Raw genomic sequence first — 19,710 nt, forward strand, 5'->3', positions numbered from 1 at the left:
TTTGTCATATATTAGGGATTGACATTTTAAGTGATCTTGGCATTATGCACCTTATTTTCCTAGTGAAACCGCTGCTATAATTTATGGGACATTTTTCCTGCCTTATATTTATATGGATTTGTAAGAAATATTTATTTTAATTGTTGAATAAAAATAATAATTTTAATGCTATTTGCACCATCATTTCCTTTATTTATTTAATCCTAACGGATTTTTTTATCTGAAGGTATTTTTTGATATTTATGTGTTCATATAATGTCGCAGTGTGAACACAGCCTAAGTTCTCCTATTTGATTCTGATAGGTGGAGAGACACAATGCAGGTTGTAGAGGGAACGGTACGACTTTGGAGGGTACCATACATGGGTGCTAGTAATTAGACGAGGCCCATGTGTGATACTCTCTGAGTGCCACATGTACTCCGCAGAGTTCCCTTTGTGTCTGATGTCAAATTGGATGACAGACAGTCATTAGTAGGGCAAGTTAAGATGCTGTGAATTGTAGTCCTTCTTTCACCTGTGCATCTACAACCATGTGTGATACCACAACTCCCAACATGCAAATTGCATCTTTCAGAATGCGAGGGGAGTTGAGTTGAAGAACAGCCGACAACCTCTTAGCTACTTTGTGCCTTCGATAGAAGCTGCATTAGGACCCTGAAGTTCTGCCCTCCCTCAATCCCAAGTTTGGGAAAATTCCAGCTTTTTCCTATCCCCTTAATATTCAGTCTGTTCCTTTAGTTTCTTAAGTGTCGCCGATCTTTTTCCATAAAGTAACGATTTATTCTATTTAGTCCTTTTTGCAATGTTAGTTTTTAGGACAGAAGAAGAATCTGCTTCCTCTCCTCTTTGTGGGAAGTTCAGTCTCCTCCCCCGGCTCAGATATCTCCAGCCTGAAGCCCCGCTTTCCACGTTAACAGAAATTCCTTTATAACCAGAGACTTGGCAGTCAATGAAGGAACAGTAGAGAGGAAGCAGAGGCAGCAGTGACAGTCTGTGGGGCCAGAGGATCTCCTGCAAATATGATTTTCAATAGCCTTATAGTATGGCTTCAGTTCCTAATCTTGTGCGTCTCTTCTGAATCTGGACCCTTAGAAGATGTCGTCATTGACCGCTACGACATTCCCAAGATATGTCCAAGGGAAGTCCAGATGGGCGACTTTGTAAGATACCATTACAACGGGACTCTTAAAGATGGACAGAAGTTTGATGCCAGGTACTCAACCCTCTTATTGATGCTAATGGTCAGTGGCAGGAGATACCTAGGTTAGTTTCTTCTTTGTGGTGGAGTCAGAACCTTTTTGAGATGTTTTCTTATGAGACCACAAGGGCATGTAAAGACCAGTGAGGCCTAGTATTATCAGGATGAGCTATATAATTTTTTACTGTAAAACGTACCCTTATTGTTTTATGAAAGACAGGCTAGACCTTATCAAATGTATGTATTATGTGGAGAAACGATTGAAGGTCATTTGTTTTTGGGATGTGTGATGGAAATCACCACTTTCTGTATAGATTTCTATAAATATGGAATGATTCCATGTAGTAAAGATTAGTGTCTATCTACAGCCATTAATGGGATACATGTTCCATTCATTGTTAGATGGGTGGGCGTTTGACCACTATAATGACCCCTTCTAATTGCTAGAATATGATAGTAGCCTTGCTAAGAATGTGCAATTCCAATTCAGTTCCTTATGGTTATGCTTGCCTCTTTTGTAGGCCGCATGAGTGGGTAGATTAAATTGGGCTCACCATAAAAAGCTGAGCCAAACCAACAGGGGGCCAAGTGGTCCGACACACTCCTAGCTATACTGCCACTTCATGCTAGAGATCTGTGAGGGTCATAGTAATGGGACTTCCACCAAATAGACATGAATGGAATATTTCATTGAGAAGCCATCAGCATGTCTAGTGAGGCAACCATAGACATGGTGATTTAGAGTTCAATGAAGGACATCTTCCCCTTTGTAACATCTGATCCATGTAGGACAATTAAACAATTCAGTTGTTAGTAGGTTTGGATTCGCAAAATCTTGGAATTATGGGATGGACATTAGTCTATTTGATCTCATAGTTGGGGGATGGAAATTTTGATGCCTACCTTTAAATTATCAGTCTCTTAATTGAAGCTTTGAATAGTTATTGTGTATGTTCACTTCTTAGTTTTTGGAGCATAGATTTCCTGCTCTCCAATCAAAATGTGTTTTTGTAGGAAAGCTTCTGCTCCAAAAACTCAATGTGAACTCACTGATAGAGAAACCTAGATCCACAATAGAGGTCTCCAGTGGAGGTTGGCCAACTGGTGTTATAGTAAGTGCTATATTGTCTTTGTCCCACATGTTGCAGCCCACCTCTACCTCACAGTGTAGTGGTAAGTGCTTGGGCCTAGCAGGAGTTGCAGCTGTGTAAATGGATGTAAGGGAGGCGTGCATGTGTGATGGGTGGGATTCAGGCTTCTATTTGTAGACGTGGCCGAGCCAAACATTGCCTGCAGCTCTGGCCGCCTGTAGATGTCCAGTTACAGGAGGGATCTGTACGATGTTCCGTGTTACCTCTATATATAATACTAATGAGTAATACCACCAAAAATAAGTAAATTGCAAGTAAAGTCTTGGGTTGTCTTCGGTTATTGAGAACTCTTAGCTTTTTTTTATTTCTAGGAAAGCAATTTAACCAAATAGTCCCAGGCACATCTAAGGTGTCACTTACAGGCGTATTACAGCAAGTTGTATATAATATGGTACCTACATGTGCGTGCTGCTCCATATGCCTCCAATTACATACAATTGTGGCATCTTCCATCACAAGTCATATAATGGAGGTATCTACCATAATAGCCCTGTATACAGGAGATATTATTCACTGGGAGCAGAGTAATATCCCCTCTTTGGTGCAAAAAAAAAATGGGAGGGGAGAATCAGTGCACACTTCCCCTACTCCACATACCTTACAATGCACCAGGACCGCTGGTTCCAGGGTGTTGTGGTGTAATCAGCACCAGACCCCATTTTAATTTTTGCATTTGTCTGTGTGGGCTCCAGTAGTGGCCATCTTGGTTGTAGCCATCTTTCTTAAAGTGATTTAGGAACTTGATAGAGAACTGCAACTTGATTCGGAAAATATTTAGTAGAAAATCATATAATGGGCTAATTGGTTCTGAATCAGGCTCTGAGTCACGAGCATCATATGTCCGCCAGTTTCCATAAGGCCTCTTTCACACATTAGTTTTTTGCCGTCAGGCACAATCCGGTGATTTGCGGGAAAAAAACAGATCAGTTTTTTTTACTCATAAACTTGTATTAGCGCCGGATTGTGCCGCATAGCCTCGCGTTTCATCCGGCGTGCGGATTTGCTAGTCCAGCTGCCGGAAAGGACACACAATGAAATGTTTTTTTCTTTTTGTCACCGGCAAAAAAACGCAACGCGCCGTTGTATAATGAAAGCCTATGGGCGCCAGATCCGTCGTAATGCGGCAAAAAACACATTCCACGGATCCATTTTTTTTTAACTGAGCATGCTCAGTTGAGATGTAAATTCATTTCTGGTCAGAAAAAATAAAAGTGAAAAAAGTGGTACGACGGATCCGTTTTTTTACCAGATCCGTTGCATCAGTTTTGCCACAATCTGTAACGGGATCCGTTGCATCAGGCACAAACTGATGTGTGAAAGTAGCCTTACCTTTCATTGTCCCGCTGCTGCAACACTACAATGCCCAGCATGTCCTGGAAAACAAAATTTGTGTTTTAAAGGGGAAAACTTGGAACAATATAATGCATGTGATGGGTTAACACTGCACATTTGAACAGCATTTATCAACCACTGACCCTGACCTTAAAGGAACACTCCAAGCAAAACTGATACTATGCCTAGTGCAGGGCCTAAGGTGGCGGAACTGACACACTGCTTTTGTATTCTCTATATGTTTTTTGTTCCGCCCCCTCAGGCTCTGCACCATGTATAACAAAAGTAGATCACATTTTCCTGCTTGAAGTGCTTATGTTTGACAATTACTAGTTATGGGTCATCGACCACTATCATTACATTAGATTTCATTACAACCCTACATATAACAAAAATAAAAAAAACAGAAATATCTCCCAACATTAAATTACTCATTCACTGGTCATTTTAAGCCATGCCCTTGACTCACTAGGAATGAAGTCAGGCTCAGTTATTGTTTTAGTCTGAAACGCTGTGACCATGGACTATATGGGGAGACCCGACTAGTCCAAGAGGCTTCACCCTGCTCCCCTAGCTTGATGGGTCTCTCCCTATACACAGGCAGCCAGACTGATTCATAAGTCCTGAGGTGAATATTTTCAGTTTCCCATAATTTTTTTTTTATCAGGTGTTCCTTATACCCACCATCTTTTTTTAACCCCTCACATTTGCTAGATATTAATATTACAATAGACTAGGACTTATACATGGCCGAGAATGTCTTGGAAGGAATACCAGAGTTAGGAGTGGTGAACGTGTAAGAACCTGAGCCTACTTTACACAGTCGCATCATCTTGGCATGTCCAGAACTGTACGGCCTCCATGTAATGAGCTCATTTGCATTAAAGAAGTTCAGTCAGAGGGGATCAGTCTGATAACCTCTTCCCTGACCTCCTGCTTCATGTATCCTCACGCCACAAAAATGTTGAAATCTTAATTGAGTGGTGGGGGGGTGGGGGATGTGGTAGTGAATGATGGGCAAATCTGTGAGGGCTGTAGTCTGAGGTTGGATCATTACGTTTCTATAGAGCCAGCATGACTGCCCCCCAAAGTATTGTAATGTTACATGACTCCTTGCATTTTTCAGTACATTTACCTGCACACTTTTTGGTAGGATGAGATCAGTTACAGCTTAAATGAAAGTGAACCTGTGATGTTGAAAATGGCGTCTGATCTGCAGGCTGGATGTTCTAGACCAGGAAGGAGCTGATCGGATTGATATACATTTGTGGGATCATTTCTGTAGAACTTACATTTTATTCATTGAAAACCCTGGTGTTTGTATGGATCAGTCCAATCGATGGTCCTATTCAGTGACTGACAGTCTTCCTTGAATGACTGAGCATGCAGAGATAGTTGTCAGTCACTAGTAGGACCAAACACTGGACTCACGTATACAAGACCTGACCCTTTGCAGCTGATCAGGAAGGGGTTAAAACAGGTTTTGTGAGGTGTTTCCATTGTAGCATTTACCACTAGTGGTTCAAAAGAAGAACAACTGGTGATCCATAGAAAGGGACAAGGGCACCTCCATGATTCACTGATGCGTCAAGGAGGGATTGCTAGCTCATCTTGTATGAACCTACAGAAGAGAAAGTGTAGCATAAATTGCTACTATTCCCAAAAGCCCCATAGGCAATGAATGGAGTGGTGTCACAAATATGACATGCCAGAGTCCGATTCTTGGGATTGGTGGGGTGGTGGAACCCTCAGCGACCTCTCCTGAGGATAGATGAAAACCTAACTCATGGTGCAAAATGTCAGAACACAGTGTATTTCACCTTTTTTTTTTTTGTGGGGAGCTATGTGGTCACAGGCTCATTCGAGTGCCCGTGTCATTCCCTTTGCACTGCCAAAAGCACCTACAAGGGGCGCCAGTAATAGAAAAGGACCAGGAAGCAGTGGAAGAAGGCGGTCAGATCAGACGACTTTCTCTCACATCATGCAGCTGGTTCAGTGTGCATAAATTTCTAACCTGGGGGAAAACAAATCTGATTTTTTAAACATTTTCTCCAGTTATTATTTATGGTAACACAAAACAATAAACGTGCCCTTAAAACCTAGGATCTCCATTGTTTTTCTTTATTCCTTGCAGTCATGACAGAGGGATTGCTGTGGCAGGATTTGTGGGAATAGGCCGTCTCATCACTGGTCTGGACAGAGGGATTCTGGGGATGTGTGTGAACGAGAAACGGAAACTGATTGTACCCCCGCACCTGGGATATGGCAGCATAGGAGTCCGTAAGTATCTTTAGTGTTCTCCACCATGTTGTGTCATTGTGTCCTCTCCCTCCACAGAAATCCACCTGATCTATGGCCCGATTCATAAAGACTGGCATTATGTACAAGTCTTGATTAACAATGAGCTGCAGTAAGACGCGACAAATGAATAAATATGGCATAAAAATTCTCATTTTGTTAGCTTGCTTGCCCATGCCCCATTCTTCCTGAGCTTCACCAGCTTTTCAAAAAGTAGGTGGAACCGGCTTAAAAACACCAAGAGTCACAAAATATTTGAGGAACTACAAAAATCAATTACATTTCATGATATTTAATGAATTGGGGTCTTGAAGGTTCTTCTAACACCTTATTCATTCTCAGCTGGAATGATTCCTGCCGATGCTACGCTCTACTTCGACATTATATTGGTGGATGTATGGAACAAGAAAGACGAGGTGCAGATCACAACCCTAGAGAAGCCCAGCCAATGTAACAGAACCGTCCAGGACTCGGACTTTGTCAGATACCATTATAACGGAACACTCTTGGATGGGACGTATTTTGACTCAAGGTAATCTGCTCCAGAGCATTCCTGCACTGTGAGCATTAGTCCACTGGCACAAAGGGATTGATCAAAATAAATCTCTTTAGGCCCAGTCACACACAACGACTTACCAGCGATCCCGAAAATGATGCGACCTGATAGGGATCGCTGGTAAGTCAATGGGAGGTCGCTGGTGAGATGTCACACAGTCAGATCTTACCAGCGATCCAGGAACAATACAGGTCGCAGTAGCGACCTGTATAATGATCTCAGCAGTCACTGTGACCCTGTCACACAGTGTCAAACACAGCGATGTGTCCTGCCCAGCAGGACATCGCCTTTGAAGAAAATGGCCTGGACAATCCGGCAACGACTAGTGATCTCTCAGCAGGGGCCTGATCGCTGGTAGATGTCACACATAACGAGATCGCTAATGGGATCGCTACTGCGTCACAGAGACCGCGACTCAGCAGCGATCTCGCTAGCGATCTCGTTATGTGTGACGATACCTTTTGTCTCTGCCTTTAATGCTTTTGCATCCATTAAAAAGGAACATAGGGATTTCACAGTCCATCTGATATCTTCAATTGCTTTATAACAAACAGATATCTAATCTTTTCCTACAGCTACAGTCGCTCTGGCACATACGATACCTACGTGGGGTCAGGATGGCTAATTAAAGGCATGGATCAAGGTTTAGTGGGCATGTGCGCTGGAGAGAGGAGGAAAATCATTGTACCACCGTTTTTAGCCTATGGAGAAAAGGGATATGGTAAATAGTTTCACTAATTTTCCTAATGTACTGTAAATGCTCAACTTTTTTTTTATCTAAATGTGTTGAAGGTTTGTTCTGATTAGTTTCTAAAATGGGGTTTTCTCAGTACCTATAATTGGTAAAATCACAAAGTCCAAAAAAACATTGCAATTTAGCTCTCATCCAATCAGCTAGGCCAAATTGTCGATCATCAGTAGCATATACGGGAAGCAGGAAGCCAGGAGGCAAGGGAACAGTTTGCTCCTGAAGAACAGAGATGACAAAAATCCTTAATTCATCTATTTTGTGATTGAAGCTTTGTTTTTTTTTATCCAGATCTCCTGCAGAGCTATACCTCTAAAATATAACATAATGGCTGTTATGCCCCTGCTATACAGTGTATCCACCCATATCCTGTCACCGCCATTAACTTGAGAACGGCGGCAGCTATAGGCATAGAAGTGGTGTCTAGGTATAGTAAAGTAGCCATGCGCTACGCAATGAAACCACCTATAGCGCCACCTGGTGGAAAACAACGGAGTTAGCATTTTTATCTCGAAAATGGAACGAGATAGAGAAAAAAAGTGAATTAAAAATTGTAGAGCATCATCAATTCAATACGAATCAACACCTTACATACAGAAATGCTATGATATGAAACCCATGACCCCCCCACAAAACACTGAATGCTGGTCACGTGGCGCTCATTTAACTTTGATGCTCAAAGTGGCCACCGTCAGCTGCAATGCACATCTGGACTCTGGACAGCATACTGTATATTGCCGCACGTTTGCACAAGCATCTGTGATATGTCGTCGTAGGTCCTACAATGTTGGTGGAGGGGTCGCATACACCTGCTGTTTGATGTGACCTCACAGAAAGAAGTCCAATGGGTTCAGGTCAGGTGAGCGTGGAGGCCACTCCACGCAGCCACCATACCCAATGACTTGTAGGAAGGTCTCCATGAGGCATCACTTCACGTCCGCAGCCTTATGAGTTTTACACGTTCTAATCATAGCATTTCTGTATGCAAGGTGTTGATTCGTATTGAATTGATGATGCCCTACAACTTTGTAATTCACTTTTTTTCTCTATCTCGTTCCATTTTCGAGATAAAAATGCTAACCCTGTTGTTTTCCACCAGGTGGTGCTATAGGTGGTTTCATTGCGTAGCGCATGGCTAGTTTACTATACCTAGTCAACACTTCTATGCCTATAGCTGCCGCCGTTCTCAAGTTAATGGCGATGGACAGGATATGGGTGGACACACTGTATACTGTGTAATGGCTGTGTCTGATGGTGAAGGAACATGGTCTGATCATACCAAATCATCTGGCCAGGGAGGAAGCAAATGAGAGCATACAGACAGCACAACACGAGATCAAATCTGATTCTGTGAGATAAAACATTTACCCTATATGTTTTAAAAATGTGTTACCTCACAGAAAGAAGCAGCTACAATCGCATGGTTTCCTGCCTGTATACTCTTTCTTGTTACCACAGTTCATGGCCAAGAGAGGAATCTGTAGAGCAAATTCCTGTATGGTCAGATACATGGCTCTCTGACATACAAGTTGGAAGACATAACAGTGCACTTAGCTCTTGGGCTTAAACTCCCTCAAACTGCATACTCTTAAAGCATAGAAAACCATATGCAGTAAGTGCCAATGCACCCTGTAGTAGTGACTGCAGGCAGGCAATATGTTATCTTTTACATGTATGGCTATGTAGGGGAACCCAAAGCTCAGTATTAGGCCCCTTTCAGACGTCCGTGTTTAAACAGGTGCAAGCCACACGTACTGGTATGGTCATCTGTGTTGGCATACATGTGACTTATACCAGTAAAAAAAATGCATGATACTGAAATTAATGTTTTTTAATGTGTAAAAGATGTGTAAAGCCTGAAAAAAATCTTTGTTTACATTTAGCTCCAGCAAACATAACTTCCTGTGCCACACCTCCCAGTCACAGCTGCCACTGCCCAGCCTCAGTATCCAGCCCCGCCCCAGTGTCCAGCCTCGCCCCCTGCCCACACATTCCCTGTCGGTATTCTGCCCCAGCACTGACCTGTTATCACTCTAGCATTGGAACTAACAGCCCCACATAGGGCTCTGCACCCCCCCACACACACATCGGGCTCTGCACCCCCCCACACACACATCGGGCTCTGCACCCCCCCACACACACATCGGGCTCTGCACCCCCCCCACACACACATCGGGCTCTGCACCGTACACACACATAGGGCTCTGCACCGCATACACACATAGGGCTCTGCAACCCTCCCGCCCCACACACACGGTGCTCTGTACCGACCCCCCCCCATAGGGAACACATGTAGGGAATACATACTTACCCGTCCCCGGTCCCCGCCGCTCCTGCATGTTCGTCCGCTGTCTGGTCTGGACATATCAGCACAGTAGTGACGTGACCGCTGTCCTGAACTGCCAGACACAGACAGCGGGGCAGTGATGAGAAGCAGCGCTGCGCTCCCTCTCATCAGTGCTTTCAAATGTATCCGCATCACAGATGCTGCTGATACATTTGAATGTGTGATCCTGAGCAGGGGGCCCGGTGCTGGCGGCGACACCACGGCAGCCGCAGGCTGGCCCCTCCTCTCAGCTCTCGGACCCCACAGCAGTGCCGGGGGGAGGTTGCGGGGAGAGTACAGGGTGCGGGGGAATGTGTGGGAGGGTGCAGGGAAGGGGGACTCACGCACTGTACTCACCCAGCAGGGCGGCGACATGCTGTTCCCAGATTTGCATGTCAACATGGTCCTGCCCATGTTGACATGAAATGACCGGAAGCAGCAAAATCGCGGCAGGAGCGGTCACATGACCACTCTGAGCTGGGGGAGAGGGGCTGACAGCAGGGCAGGTAAGTGGTCTCTATCTACTTACCTGCCCCAATGTAGCCCAATAGAGAAATAATAAAAAAAAATTCAAAATAAGCCGGATAACCCCTTTAAAGATGTTCTCCATCTAACGCTTGCTCGCCTTTACTCTAGGATCAATCATCCCTCCACACGCTTCTCTGACGTTCCACGTTCTGCTGATAGACTTTCACAACCCCAAAGATGGGATTACAGTGCAAAACCAAGTCATCCCCCAAAACTGCAAGCGAAAGGCTGTAACGGGAGACTATGTCCGTTACCACTACAATGGCACCCTGATGGATGGTGTTTTGTTTGATTCCAGGTAAGTCTTATCTGTAGTGAACTGTTCATCCTCAGGATCCTCCAAAATTCTTTTACATTTTCAAAACCAGGCTGGATGTTTAGATGACTCATTTGCACTAATGACCAGGCAAGTTACCTTTTCACATGAGAACCCTCAATTCTATTACGGTAATGGGGCTCTTTCCCATATAATGCTGTGCATATCACATGTGAATCCATATAGGATACCTGGTCTTAAGGAATTCCAGTCCCGTTTTACTCTAGTAAGAGAGGAGACTTCGGGATGTGAAGACCTGTTTTATCACACATTTGAATGATCTCCCAACTTTAAAGATACCGGATGATATGTCTAATATATATTGTATAACCTTCCTCGGCAGCTACTCCAGAAATAACACATACAACACATATATTGGAATGGGTTACATTATTCAAGGCATGGACGCTGGTCTTCAAGGCGTCTGTATTGGAGAATGGAGAAGAATTATCATCCCTCCACATCTTGGTTATGGAGAAAAAGGAGCAGGTAGGTGACCAAGTATCTCAGACGTAATTATCATTTCTACTCAACATCTGACTCCTACAACAATTATTCTTTAGCTTTACAGACACTACACTACCTTGTACACTATTTTTCAGAACACAGGTTAATCCATATCATTTTAATTGTATGCTCTCGATTTCCCACAACTAGGCAACAGTATTCCTGGATCTGCCGTTTTGATCTTCGATGTTCATGTGATTGACTTCCATAATCCCAAAGATTCTATCGATGTGGAGGTGACCCACAAGCCGGAAGTGTGTAATGTTACTTCTAAAACGGGTGATTTCATACAGTATCACTACAACTGCTCCTTATTAGACGGGACCCTGCTCTTCTCATCGTGAGTATCTGGATGTGCACATTGCATGCAAGTCAACTCCTTGCTTGAAGATGTGATCAATCACGTGGAGATGATAACCATTTCATTGTAAGGAATTTGCTAACCAAGATCATTGTCATGGTGCAAATTGCCACCTCAAATACTCTATAGTGTAAGAAGGAGGCTATGTTTAAAGGAGCACGTGTTTTCAACCAAAGTACATGAAGAGTGGACCTTTCTCCACTATGTTAGATCCATTAATATCTCCCAACGTAGCCATGTCCAGAGGTTTCTATCAGTGGGTAGTACCCTTACTGAGACCTTCAGCTCTATCTATTGAGCTGCCGATGAAATAATGTATATTGCACAAATACAGTCAAGAGATTACAATGTAAGTCAAAAGAACACAGTTCCTTGTACTTTCACTCATTGTTAACTTTTGGAGGTCTTGACACCTACGAGTATAATTTTTTTTTTAACTGTATGGCCTGTTTAAATAATTAAGGGTGCTCTTTTAAACTAGAAACCATGCAATCGTAGACCCAAAGGTTGTTTTTACAATTTCCAGACCCTGCAAACCTCAGTGTTTTTTTTATAAAGGAAATATTTGGGTCCAGTCACAGCTCTCTTTATTGTAAACGATGGCTAAAAGGCAAGCGCTTACCTTTTTGTCTTTCAGACACTCATATGAAAATCCACAGCAGATCACTTTGGGCACAAACAAAGTTATAGATGGTCTTGATATGGGTCTTATGGGAATGTGTATAGGAGAGAAGAGGACAGTCATTGTGCCTCCACATCTGGGACATGGAGAAAGTGGAGGTGAGTACTGTTTGAATTAAAATAAATGGTTCTGGGCAAAGGTTGAGGAATGGATGGGTTTCCCATTGTGACTCTCCCTCTCACCATGAGTTACCCATCCTTAACACTAGAACTACTGGACTCGTGACACCTATATAGAAATACATAGTGCAAAGTAGTCAAAATGACTACCTCAGTAGTTCTAGTGTTAAAGCGATCCAGGGGTAGCAGTGTATTTTTTTTATTCTGATCATTTACAAAAATTCCCACAGAGGTAGCTCAGTGACTACTTGGTCAAACATGAGCAAAGCAACTGTGTGGAAAAACATGGATGGGGAAGCAGGTTTTTTTGGAATACCTGGGCCAGTTTTTCAGATCTGGATGTGCTAGATCTCTTATGAATCACACAGGCTACTATATATACAGTGTGGAAGATAAGTATTTAATAGACTGCCGATTTTGCAAGTTTTCCCACCTACAAAGAAGGGAGAGTTCTGTAATTTTTACCGTAGGTACATTTCAACTGTGCAAGACAGAGTAAAAAAATCCAGAAAATCACATTGTATGATTTTTAAATAATTTGTATTTGTTTGCATGAAATAAATGATATAATAGGAAAACAGAACTTTAATATTTGGTACAAAATGTTTGTTTGTAGTGACAGAGGTCAGACGTTTCCTGTAGTTCTTGACCAAGTTTGCACACACTGCAGCAGGGATTTTAGAGCACTCCTACATACAGATATTCTCCGGATCTTTCAGGTTTCGGGGCTGTCACTGGGCAACATTGAGTTTCAGCTCATCTAAAAATTTTCTATTGGGTTCAGTTCTGTTGACTGGCTTGGCCACTCCAGGACCTTGAAATGATTCTTACGGAGCCACTGAGTTTCCCTGGATGTGTTTCAAGTCATTGTCATGCTGGAAGCCCCAGCCACTACCCATCTTCAATGCTCTTATTGACGGAAAGAGGTTGTTGGCCAAAATCTTACGATACATGACCCCGGCCACCCTCCCTTCAATATGGTGCAGTAGTCCTGTCCCCTTTGCAGAAAAGCACCCCCAAAGTATGATGTTTCCACCGCCATGCTACATAGGTGTTCTTGGTGTTGTACTCCTTCTTCCAAACACGACGAATGGGGTTGATACCAAAAAGTTCTATTTTTTTTTTTTGGTCGCATCTGATCACATGAACTTTTCCTGTGCCTCCTCTGGATCATCCAGATGGTCATTAGTGAACTTCAAATGGGCTTGGACATGTGCTTGCGTGAGCAGGAGAACCTTGCGTGCTCTGCAAGATTTTTATCTATGACAGCGTAGTGTTACTAATGGTAATCTTTAAGACTGTGGTCCTAGCTCTTTTCAGGCTGTTTACCGGGTCATCCTGTGTAGTTCTGGGCCGATTCCTGACCTCTCAGAATCATCCTTTTCCCACGAGGTGAAATCTTGCATCGAGCCCCTGACAAAGTAAGACTGACACTCATCCTGTATTTCTACTATTTTCTAATAATTGTGCCAACAGTAGTTGCCTTCCCACCCAGCTGCTTGCTTATTGTTCTGTAGCTCATCCCAGCCTTGTGAAGATCTACAATTTTGTCCCTGGTGTCCTTAGGCAGCTATTTCGTCTTGGCAATGGTGGAGAGGTTGGTGTGTGATGGATTGAGATTGTGGACAGGTGTCTTTTATACAGGTAACGATTTGCCACAGGTGTAATTAATACAGGTAATGAGTGCAGAGTAGGAGGGCTTCCAAAAGCAAAATAACAGTTCTGTGAGAGCCAGAATTCTTGCTGGTTGGTAGGTGATCAAATACTTATTTCATGCAATAAAATGCTAATTATTTAAAAATCATACAAAGTGATTTTCTATACACACACATTATATATATATATATATATATATATATATATATATATTTTTTTTTTTTTTAAAATCTGCCTGTCACAGTTGAAGTGCACTTACGATATAAATGACGGACCTCTCTATCCTTTGTAGGTGGAAAATTGGAAATGTATTAAATACTTATTTTCCCCCACTGTATCTATCTATCTATATATTATATACACACACACACACACACAATACATATATATATATAGACAGATATAGATAGATATATTTTAAATAATATCCCATAACTTTACTTATCTTATCACTGGTTCTTTGTAGAGTTTGAGCGCCCAGTTGACTTGCATGGATGTCATCTTCAACACTTTGTGTGGTCACCATTGACATGAGACCTCATCCAGATTCAGTCATACTCGAATTGTCATTTCTTTGTACGTTTTGCCCTCTCATGGCTGTAATGAAGAGTTGGGCAAAACAAGAGTAATTTCTGTATTTGGAACCCATACATTGTTGGCTCTCCTTTCTCATGGGTAACTAAATAGACTGTCTGCAGTATCTGAGAAGGTGGACACCTCTGAAGGAAGGGCTGCAGTACTACTGAAGATATAAGCTCATTTCAATTCCTAGCTCATTGCTCAAAATCATTAAAGCAGATGTTTCCAGCTCCTAAGTATATTGACTTTATACAGCTAGGGACAGTGGAACAAGTCTTATTAAACAGGATGTTGTTCGTTGTCGTTATGTTCCTATTAATAGATGGACACAAAGTAGGTTTTCAACTGAATAAAACAAAAATTGCCATGCTGGCAAAAATGATGATGGAACCAAAGTGAAAAAATGCAGTTTTTAGGTCCACCTTATCCCTTTTATGCACACATGATACAACCTGTACTCCAAAAGAAAAAAAAAGGTAGCAGTCCAGCTCTGACATCATACGGCAGACAGCAAACGCATGGATAGTCTTCGAAGCCCTGTCCATGCATTCACTGTCTGTCTTATGATGCACTGGATAAGAACTGCATTAAATAAAGAAGATTCCATATGTCAGCGCTGGACTTCTAAATATATTCTTTTGGATTACACTGGCTATATTGAAGCTGTTGCCCGAGCCCCATACGGGATGAGGATTAGCAACGTGGTGAGCTGGACTTCACACTTTCTGCAACCTGTTATACCATAATTTTGTTTTGGTGTAAGTCTCGGATTGCAAGTTGGCAAATATATGGCCATATGGCCGAGGTTCTTTTCCACTGCGTCCTAATTTGTAGTTCTGTGCTCGGTTTACCTTGGCCATATTGGGCAACTTCATGCTTGGACGATCACACCACTCCATCTCCCAGAGAAACAGATCCAACATACCCAATCCTTCTTTCCAATATCTCCCAATAGGAGGCTGTTCACTGATCTAATGTATATGACAGGCCTAATATAATGTATTAACAGAACGTAGAGTATTTTCGTGATGTGATGTAGCTGAACCTTCCCAATATGTGGATCATGTAAGCCTGACTGATTTGAGGTATTTCTCAAATATTTTACTGTAGCTCGAGGAGTACCTTCAAGTGCTGTGATGAAGTTTGAGATAGAACTAATCCATAGAGAAGAAGGAGTGCCGGATGGATATCTGTTTATATGGCTTGCAGAAACTCCTGACAATCTATTTGAAGTAATGGACTTGGATAAAAATGGAGAGGTTCCATTGGAAGAAGTAAGTGAAGGTTATGTTTATGTTAGCGATATATGGCAGAAATCCAGGAAGGCTGTATGCTATGCGACCATATGTACTATCATTAGTTACAATGCAGTGACGCTATATTGCAATCCTATGTCAGAGAATGGAATGTTTCCGTGTACCCCTAGCCTTAGATTTCCTTTTATATACCAGTCACTGCATTCCAGATTCAGCACACTTCTCTTGTGCTACTGGGATTTTCCATTGGTCTGTAAACGTCTCGTTGCCAATATCTAGGTGTTCGGCGGACAGTCAGACTTCAGAAAGCCAATAGCATTATTATTCCAGAGATAACCCAGCAGCTTTCTTATAGAAAACACAGGAGCACTGGGCCAATTAAGATACTGTATAAGGGAGTCGGCTGGAATGGCTGATGGGTGAAGCATCGTTTGGACAACAGCCATCGAATGTATGTTTGGCTTTATGAGGCCGGGGACTAATGCGATCCTCGCATGACACTCGGCTCACGCTGGCAGCACAGCGGAAGCAGAGTGTCATGCGAGTGTGACTGCAACAGAGGTCTGATCATGCGATCAGCTGCTGGGGTTGGGCCGGCTCTCAGGAGGGCTGGCGCTGCGGAGGGGAGGGGGGAAATTATCTCTCTCTCTCCTCTGTTGCTGGCTATTGCCATTCTTGCCCTGCACTCGCGGTACACCGGTGTACTGCGAGTGCAGTGCGATCTTTCTTTCGCCCCATAGACTTGAATGGGTGCGAGAGAGAGAGACTCATTACAATCGCAGCATGCTGCGATTGTTTTCTTGGTCCGATTGGGGCCGAGAAAATAAATCGCTCTTGGTTGCTGGCACAAAGGCTAATATTGGTCCGAGTGGAATGTAATGTTTTATGGCATTCCACTCGGTCCGATTTTCATGCCGCGTGCCTTAAGGTACAGTCACACATAACGAGATCGCTAGCGAGATCGCAGCTGAGTCACGGTTTCCGTGACGCAGTAGCGATTCCGTTAGCGATCTTGTTATGTGTGACACCTACCAACGATCAGGCCCCTGCTGTGAGATCTCTAGTCGTTGCAGAATGGTCCAGGCCATTTTCTTCAAAGGCGATGTCCTGGTGGGCAGGACACATCTCTGTGTTTGACACTGTGTGACAGGGTCACAGTGACTGCTGAGATCGTTATACAGGTCGCTACTGCGTCCTGTATTGTTCCTGCATCGCTGGTAAGATCTGACTGTGTGACATCTCACCAGCGACCTCCCAGCGACTTACCTGCGATCCCTATCAGGTCGCATCGTTTTCGGGATCGCTGGTAAGTCGTTGTGTGTGACTGGGCCTTTAGGCCTAATAGTGAGAAATACTCAAGCAGATAAGGTCCCTGCCTGATACCAATGATCTCTGGAAGTGAAGCCTGGTATTACATAGGTGTGGAAACAATTCCTGATTTGAATGACTGTGTAATTCCATGAATTACAGATGTTAATCTAATAATGTTATTTTTCCAGTTTTCCACCTTTCTGAAGGCTCAAGTAGAAGAAGGGAAAGGCAGATTCCTTCCCGGCGTAGACCGTGAAAGGTCCATCTCTGATATGTTTGTAAATCAAGACAGAAACAAGGATGAAAAAATCACTGCTGATGAATTGAAACTGAAGTCGGAAGAAGAGGTAGAGAGGGTTCATGAAGAACTATAGGAGGCAGCGTGCTCAGAAATCAGGAGAGATGCCAGTCCCACTTCCAATCCTACCATACTTTGTGCACTGCTGGTGTGGACTGTGACTTCTGATACCCTACTACAAACAGGGGTGGCTGTGACCTGTTGTAGATGACGGGCTTATAGACTTTTCTAGGATGTTATTTGGCAGCTCTGCACAATCTAATCCACAATTGTGGAGATTATATACCTGATCAAGGACAGATCTGATGGACACCAAGTGGGGTAAACAGGACTCCATGTAACTGCTAATGCTACAGACTTAATAGTTTGTTTCTTTTGCCCAGGGAATAATGGACCTTTAAGAATAGTCCAAAGAAATCCAGAATTACATTGACGTATTTCAGCCCTTTCCCAACTCCCCAGTACATCAATGTTACATGTTGTTCACAACAGGACACAATGTTATTTTTGCAGATTTTCCACTATTAAAAGCAGTGGATGAATTTTACAGTGACTTACTCTTTACTTTATTATAAGATGACCGTACGCACAAGATGGCTCATTCCAGACTCTTCCCGCATACATATGCACCCTCGTCTAAGTGTTCATGTGTTTTGCATGGCAAGTGGAATAAGCAGCTACCAGGGCACCTTCGGCAGAAACTAATCTCCTTGGAGAATCAAAATATTAAGCTTTAGGAAGCCCCCATGCACATTAGATGGTTCACCAACTTTCCCTTTAACCCCCACCCCATATACAGTAGGGTAGTCGGTCTATGGAATCAACCCCAAGCTGCCCACATGGGTTGGCAGACAGGTCATTGAAAGTTGAATAAAATGATACCTTCATATTGGCGACCTGATGTCTTTTTTCAGAGAAATCTGTTTTAATATGTACATGAGTTGTTAAGATCTATAAGCAGAACATAGCTCGGCAGGCAGATTCTCGAAGAGAACTTTTTAGATGAAAGAGGTTACCAGTGTGCGACATGTAATAACTGACAGTCTGTTCTCCTAATCTGTGTGTTTCACACTAGTAATGTAATTACTGAACCCCTTAATGAATGTGGGCAGTAATATTACATTTCTGTGGTCATAGTGTTAATCTCCACCTGCTGATGCAGGCTGCAGACGGGGATCCGCGCACGTCAGCTGATTTGTACAGCTGACATGTGGGCCTCGCAGGTACGAGTGGAATCGCTATCCACCCGTACCTTGTTAACCCCTTAAATGGCACTGTCAAGATGTGACCGCCATTTTAACGGCTATTGTGATAATCGCATACTCACAGGACTCCACCGGAAGTCACGTGACATGATCAGATGAATCCTATGGTTGTCATGGTAGCACAGGGTCATGTGATGGCTCCTGTAACTCACATGACTCAGGTCTTGTAAGGGTACTTTCACACTTGCGGTTTTTTCCTTCCGTCACAATCCGCCCTTTTGGAAAACAGCGGAATCGGTTAACGGATTCCGCTGTTTCCCATAGACTTGTATGGATGACAGATTGTGCTAAAAGTACCTGCGTTGCTTCCGCTGGCCGACGCTGCGTTGCTTCCGCCGAGCAGAAGGAACGCAGTATGTAACTTTTTTGAGCAGCAGAATCCTTAGGATTTCACTGCGCATGCTCTCTCTGGCTCCCTGCACCCGTAACCAGGGTACACATCGGGTAACCAAGCAAAGTACTTTGCCTAGTTACCCGATATTTACCCTGGCTACGTGTGCAAGGAGCCAGTGCTAAGCGGTGTACGCTGGTAACCAAGGTAAATATCGGGTAACCAAGCAAAGTGCTTTGCTTAGTTACCCGATATTTACCCTGGCTACGTGTGCAGTGAGCCTGACACTTCCCCGCTCCGCCCCCTCCCGCATGTACACACGCGTATACACACGCAGGCACACACACCTGTCCTCTGCGCCATGGCCCCGCTCGGCTCCACCCACCCCACACTCCGCCCCCCGCACACATTCTCGGCGGCCGAACGATCAGCTGATCACCCAGCGACCAGCTGCTGTGAGCGATCAGCTGAGTTTCGGCGACCGGCTGCTGTGAGCGACCAGCTGAGCGCCCGGCGACCGGCTGCTGTGAGCGATCAGCTGAGCGGCCGGCTGCTGTGAGCGATCAGCTGAGCGCCCGGCAGCCAGGTGATCAGCTGATCGTTCACAATAATCTGCCGCTGGTAAAACTGTTAAAAAACAAAAAAAAACAAACTGATTCCGTTGTTTTGTACGATCCGTTGCATCCGTTGTGCAACTATATGCAACACATCCGTTGCATCCGTCACACAATGCAATGCAACGGATGCCGTTCAACACAAGTGTGAAACTAGCCTAAGAAACAGCTGAGTATTGACTGTTACAAGAGATGATCATTTCTTTCGGTCTGAGCTGTGCTGCTCTGATCGGGAGAAATGGATGAGCGATCAGACTGCTGATCCTTAAAGTCCCCG

General features: G+C 43.7%; 1 protein-coding gene across 1 annotated transcript; it reads left to right on the forward strand.

Moving 5' to 3' along the window:
* The first annotated feature begins 741 nt into the window (after positions 1 to 741).
* Positions 742 to 17,770, forward strand: FKBP10 (FKBP prolyl isomerase 10). The gene is made up of 10 exons (XM_075347697.1): positions 742 to 1,214; positions 5,817 to 5,962; positions 6,323 to 6,512; positions 7,112 to 7,257; positions 10,247 to 10,436; positions 10,798 to 10,943; positions 11,112 to 11,301; positions 11,960 to 12,102; positions 15,469 to 15,632; positions 17,114 to 17,770. Exons 1-10 carry the CDS (start codon positions 1,021 to 1,023, stop codon positions 17,297 to 17,299), a joined length of 1,695 nt encoding a protein of 564 aa, XP_075203812.1. The 5' UTR covers positions 742 to 1,020; the 3' UTR covers positions 17,300 to 17,770.
* Positions 17,771 to 19,710: the final 1,940 nt, after the last annotated feature.

The sequence above is a fragment of the Anomaloglossus baeobatrachus genome, chromosome 5 (genome assembly GCF_048569485.1).
Source record: "Anomaloglossus baeobatrachus isolate aAnoBae1 chromosome 5, aAnoBae1.hap1, whole genome shotgun sequence".
Lineage (NCBI taxonomy): Eukaryota > Metazoa > Chordata > Amphibia > Anura > Aromobatidae > Anomaloglossus > Anomaloglossus baeobatrachus.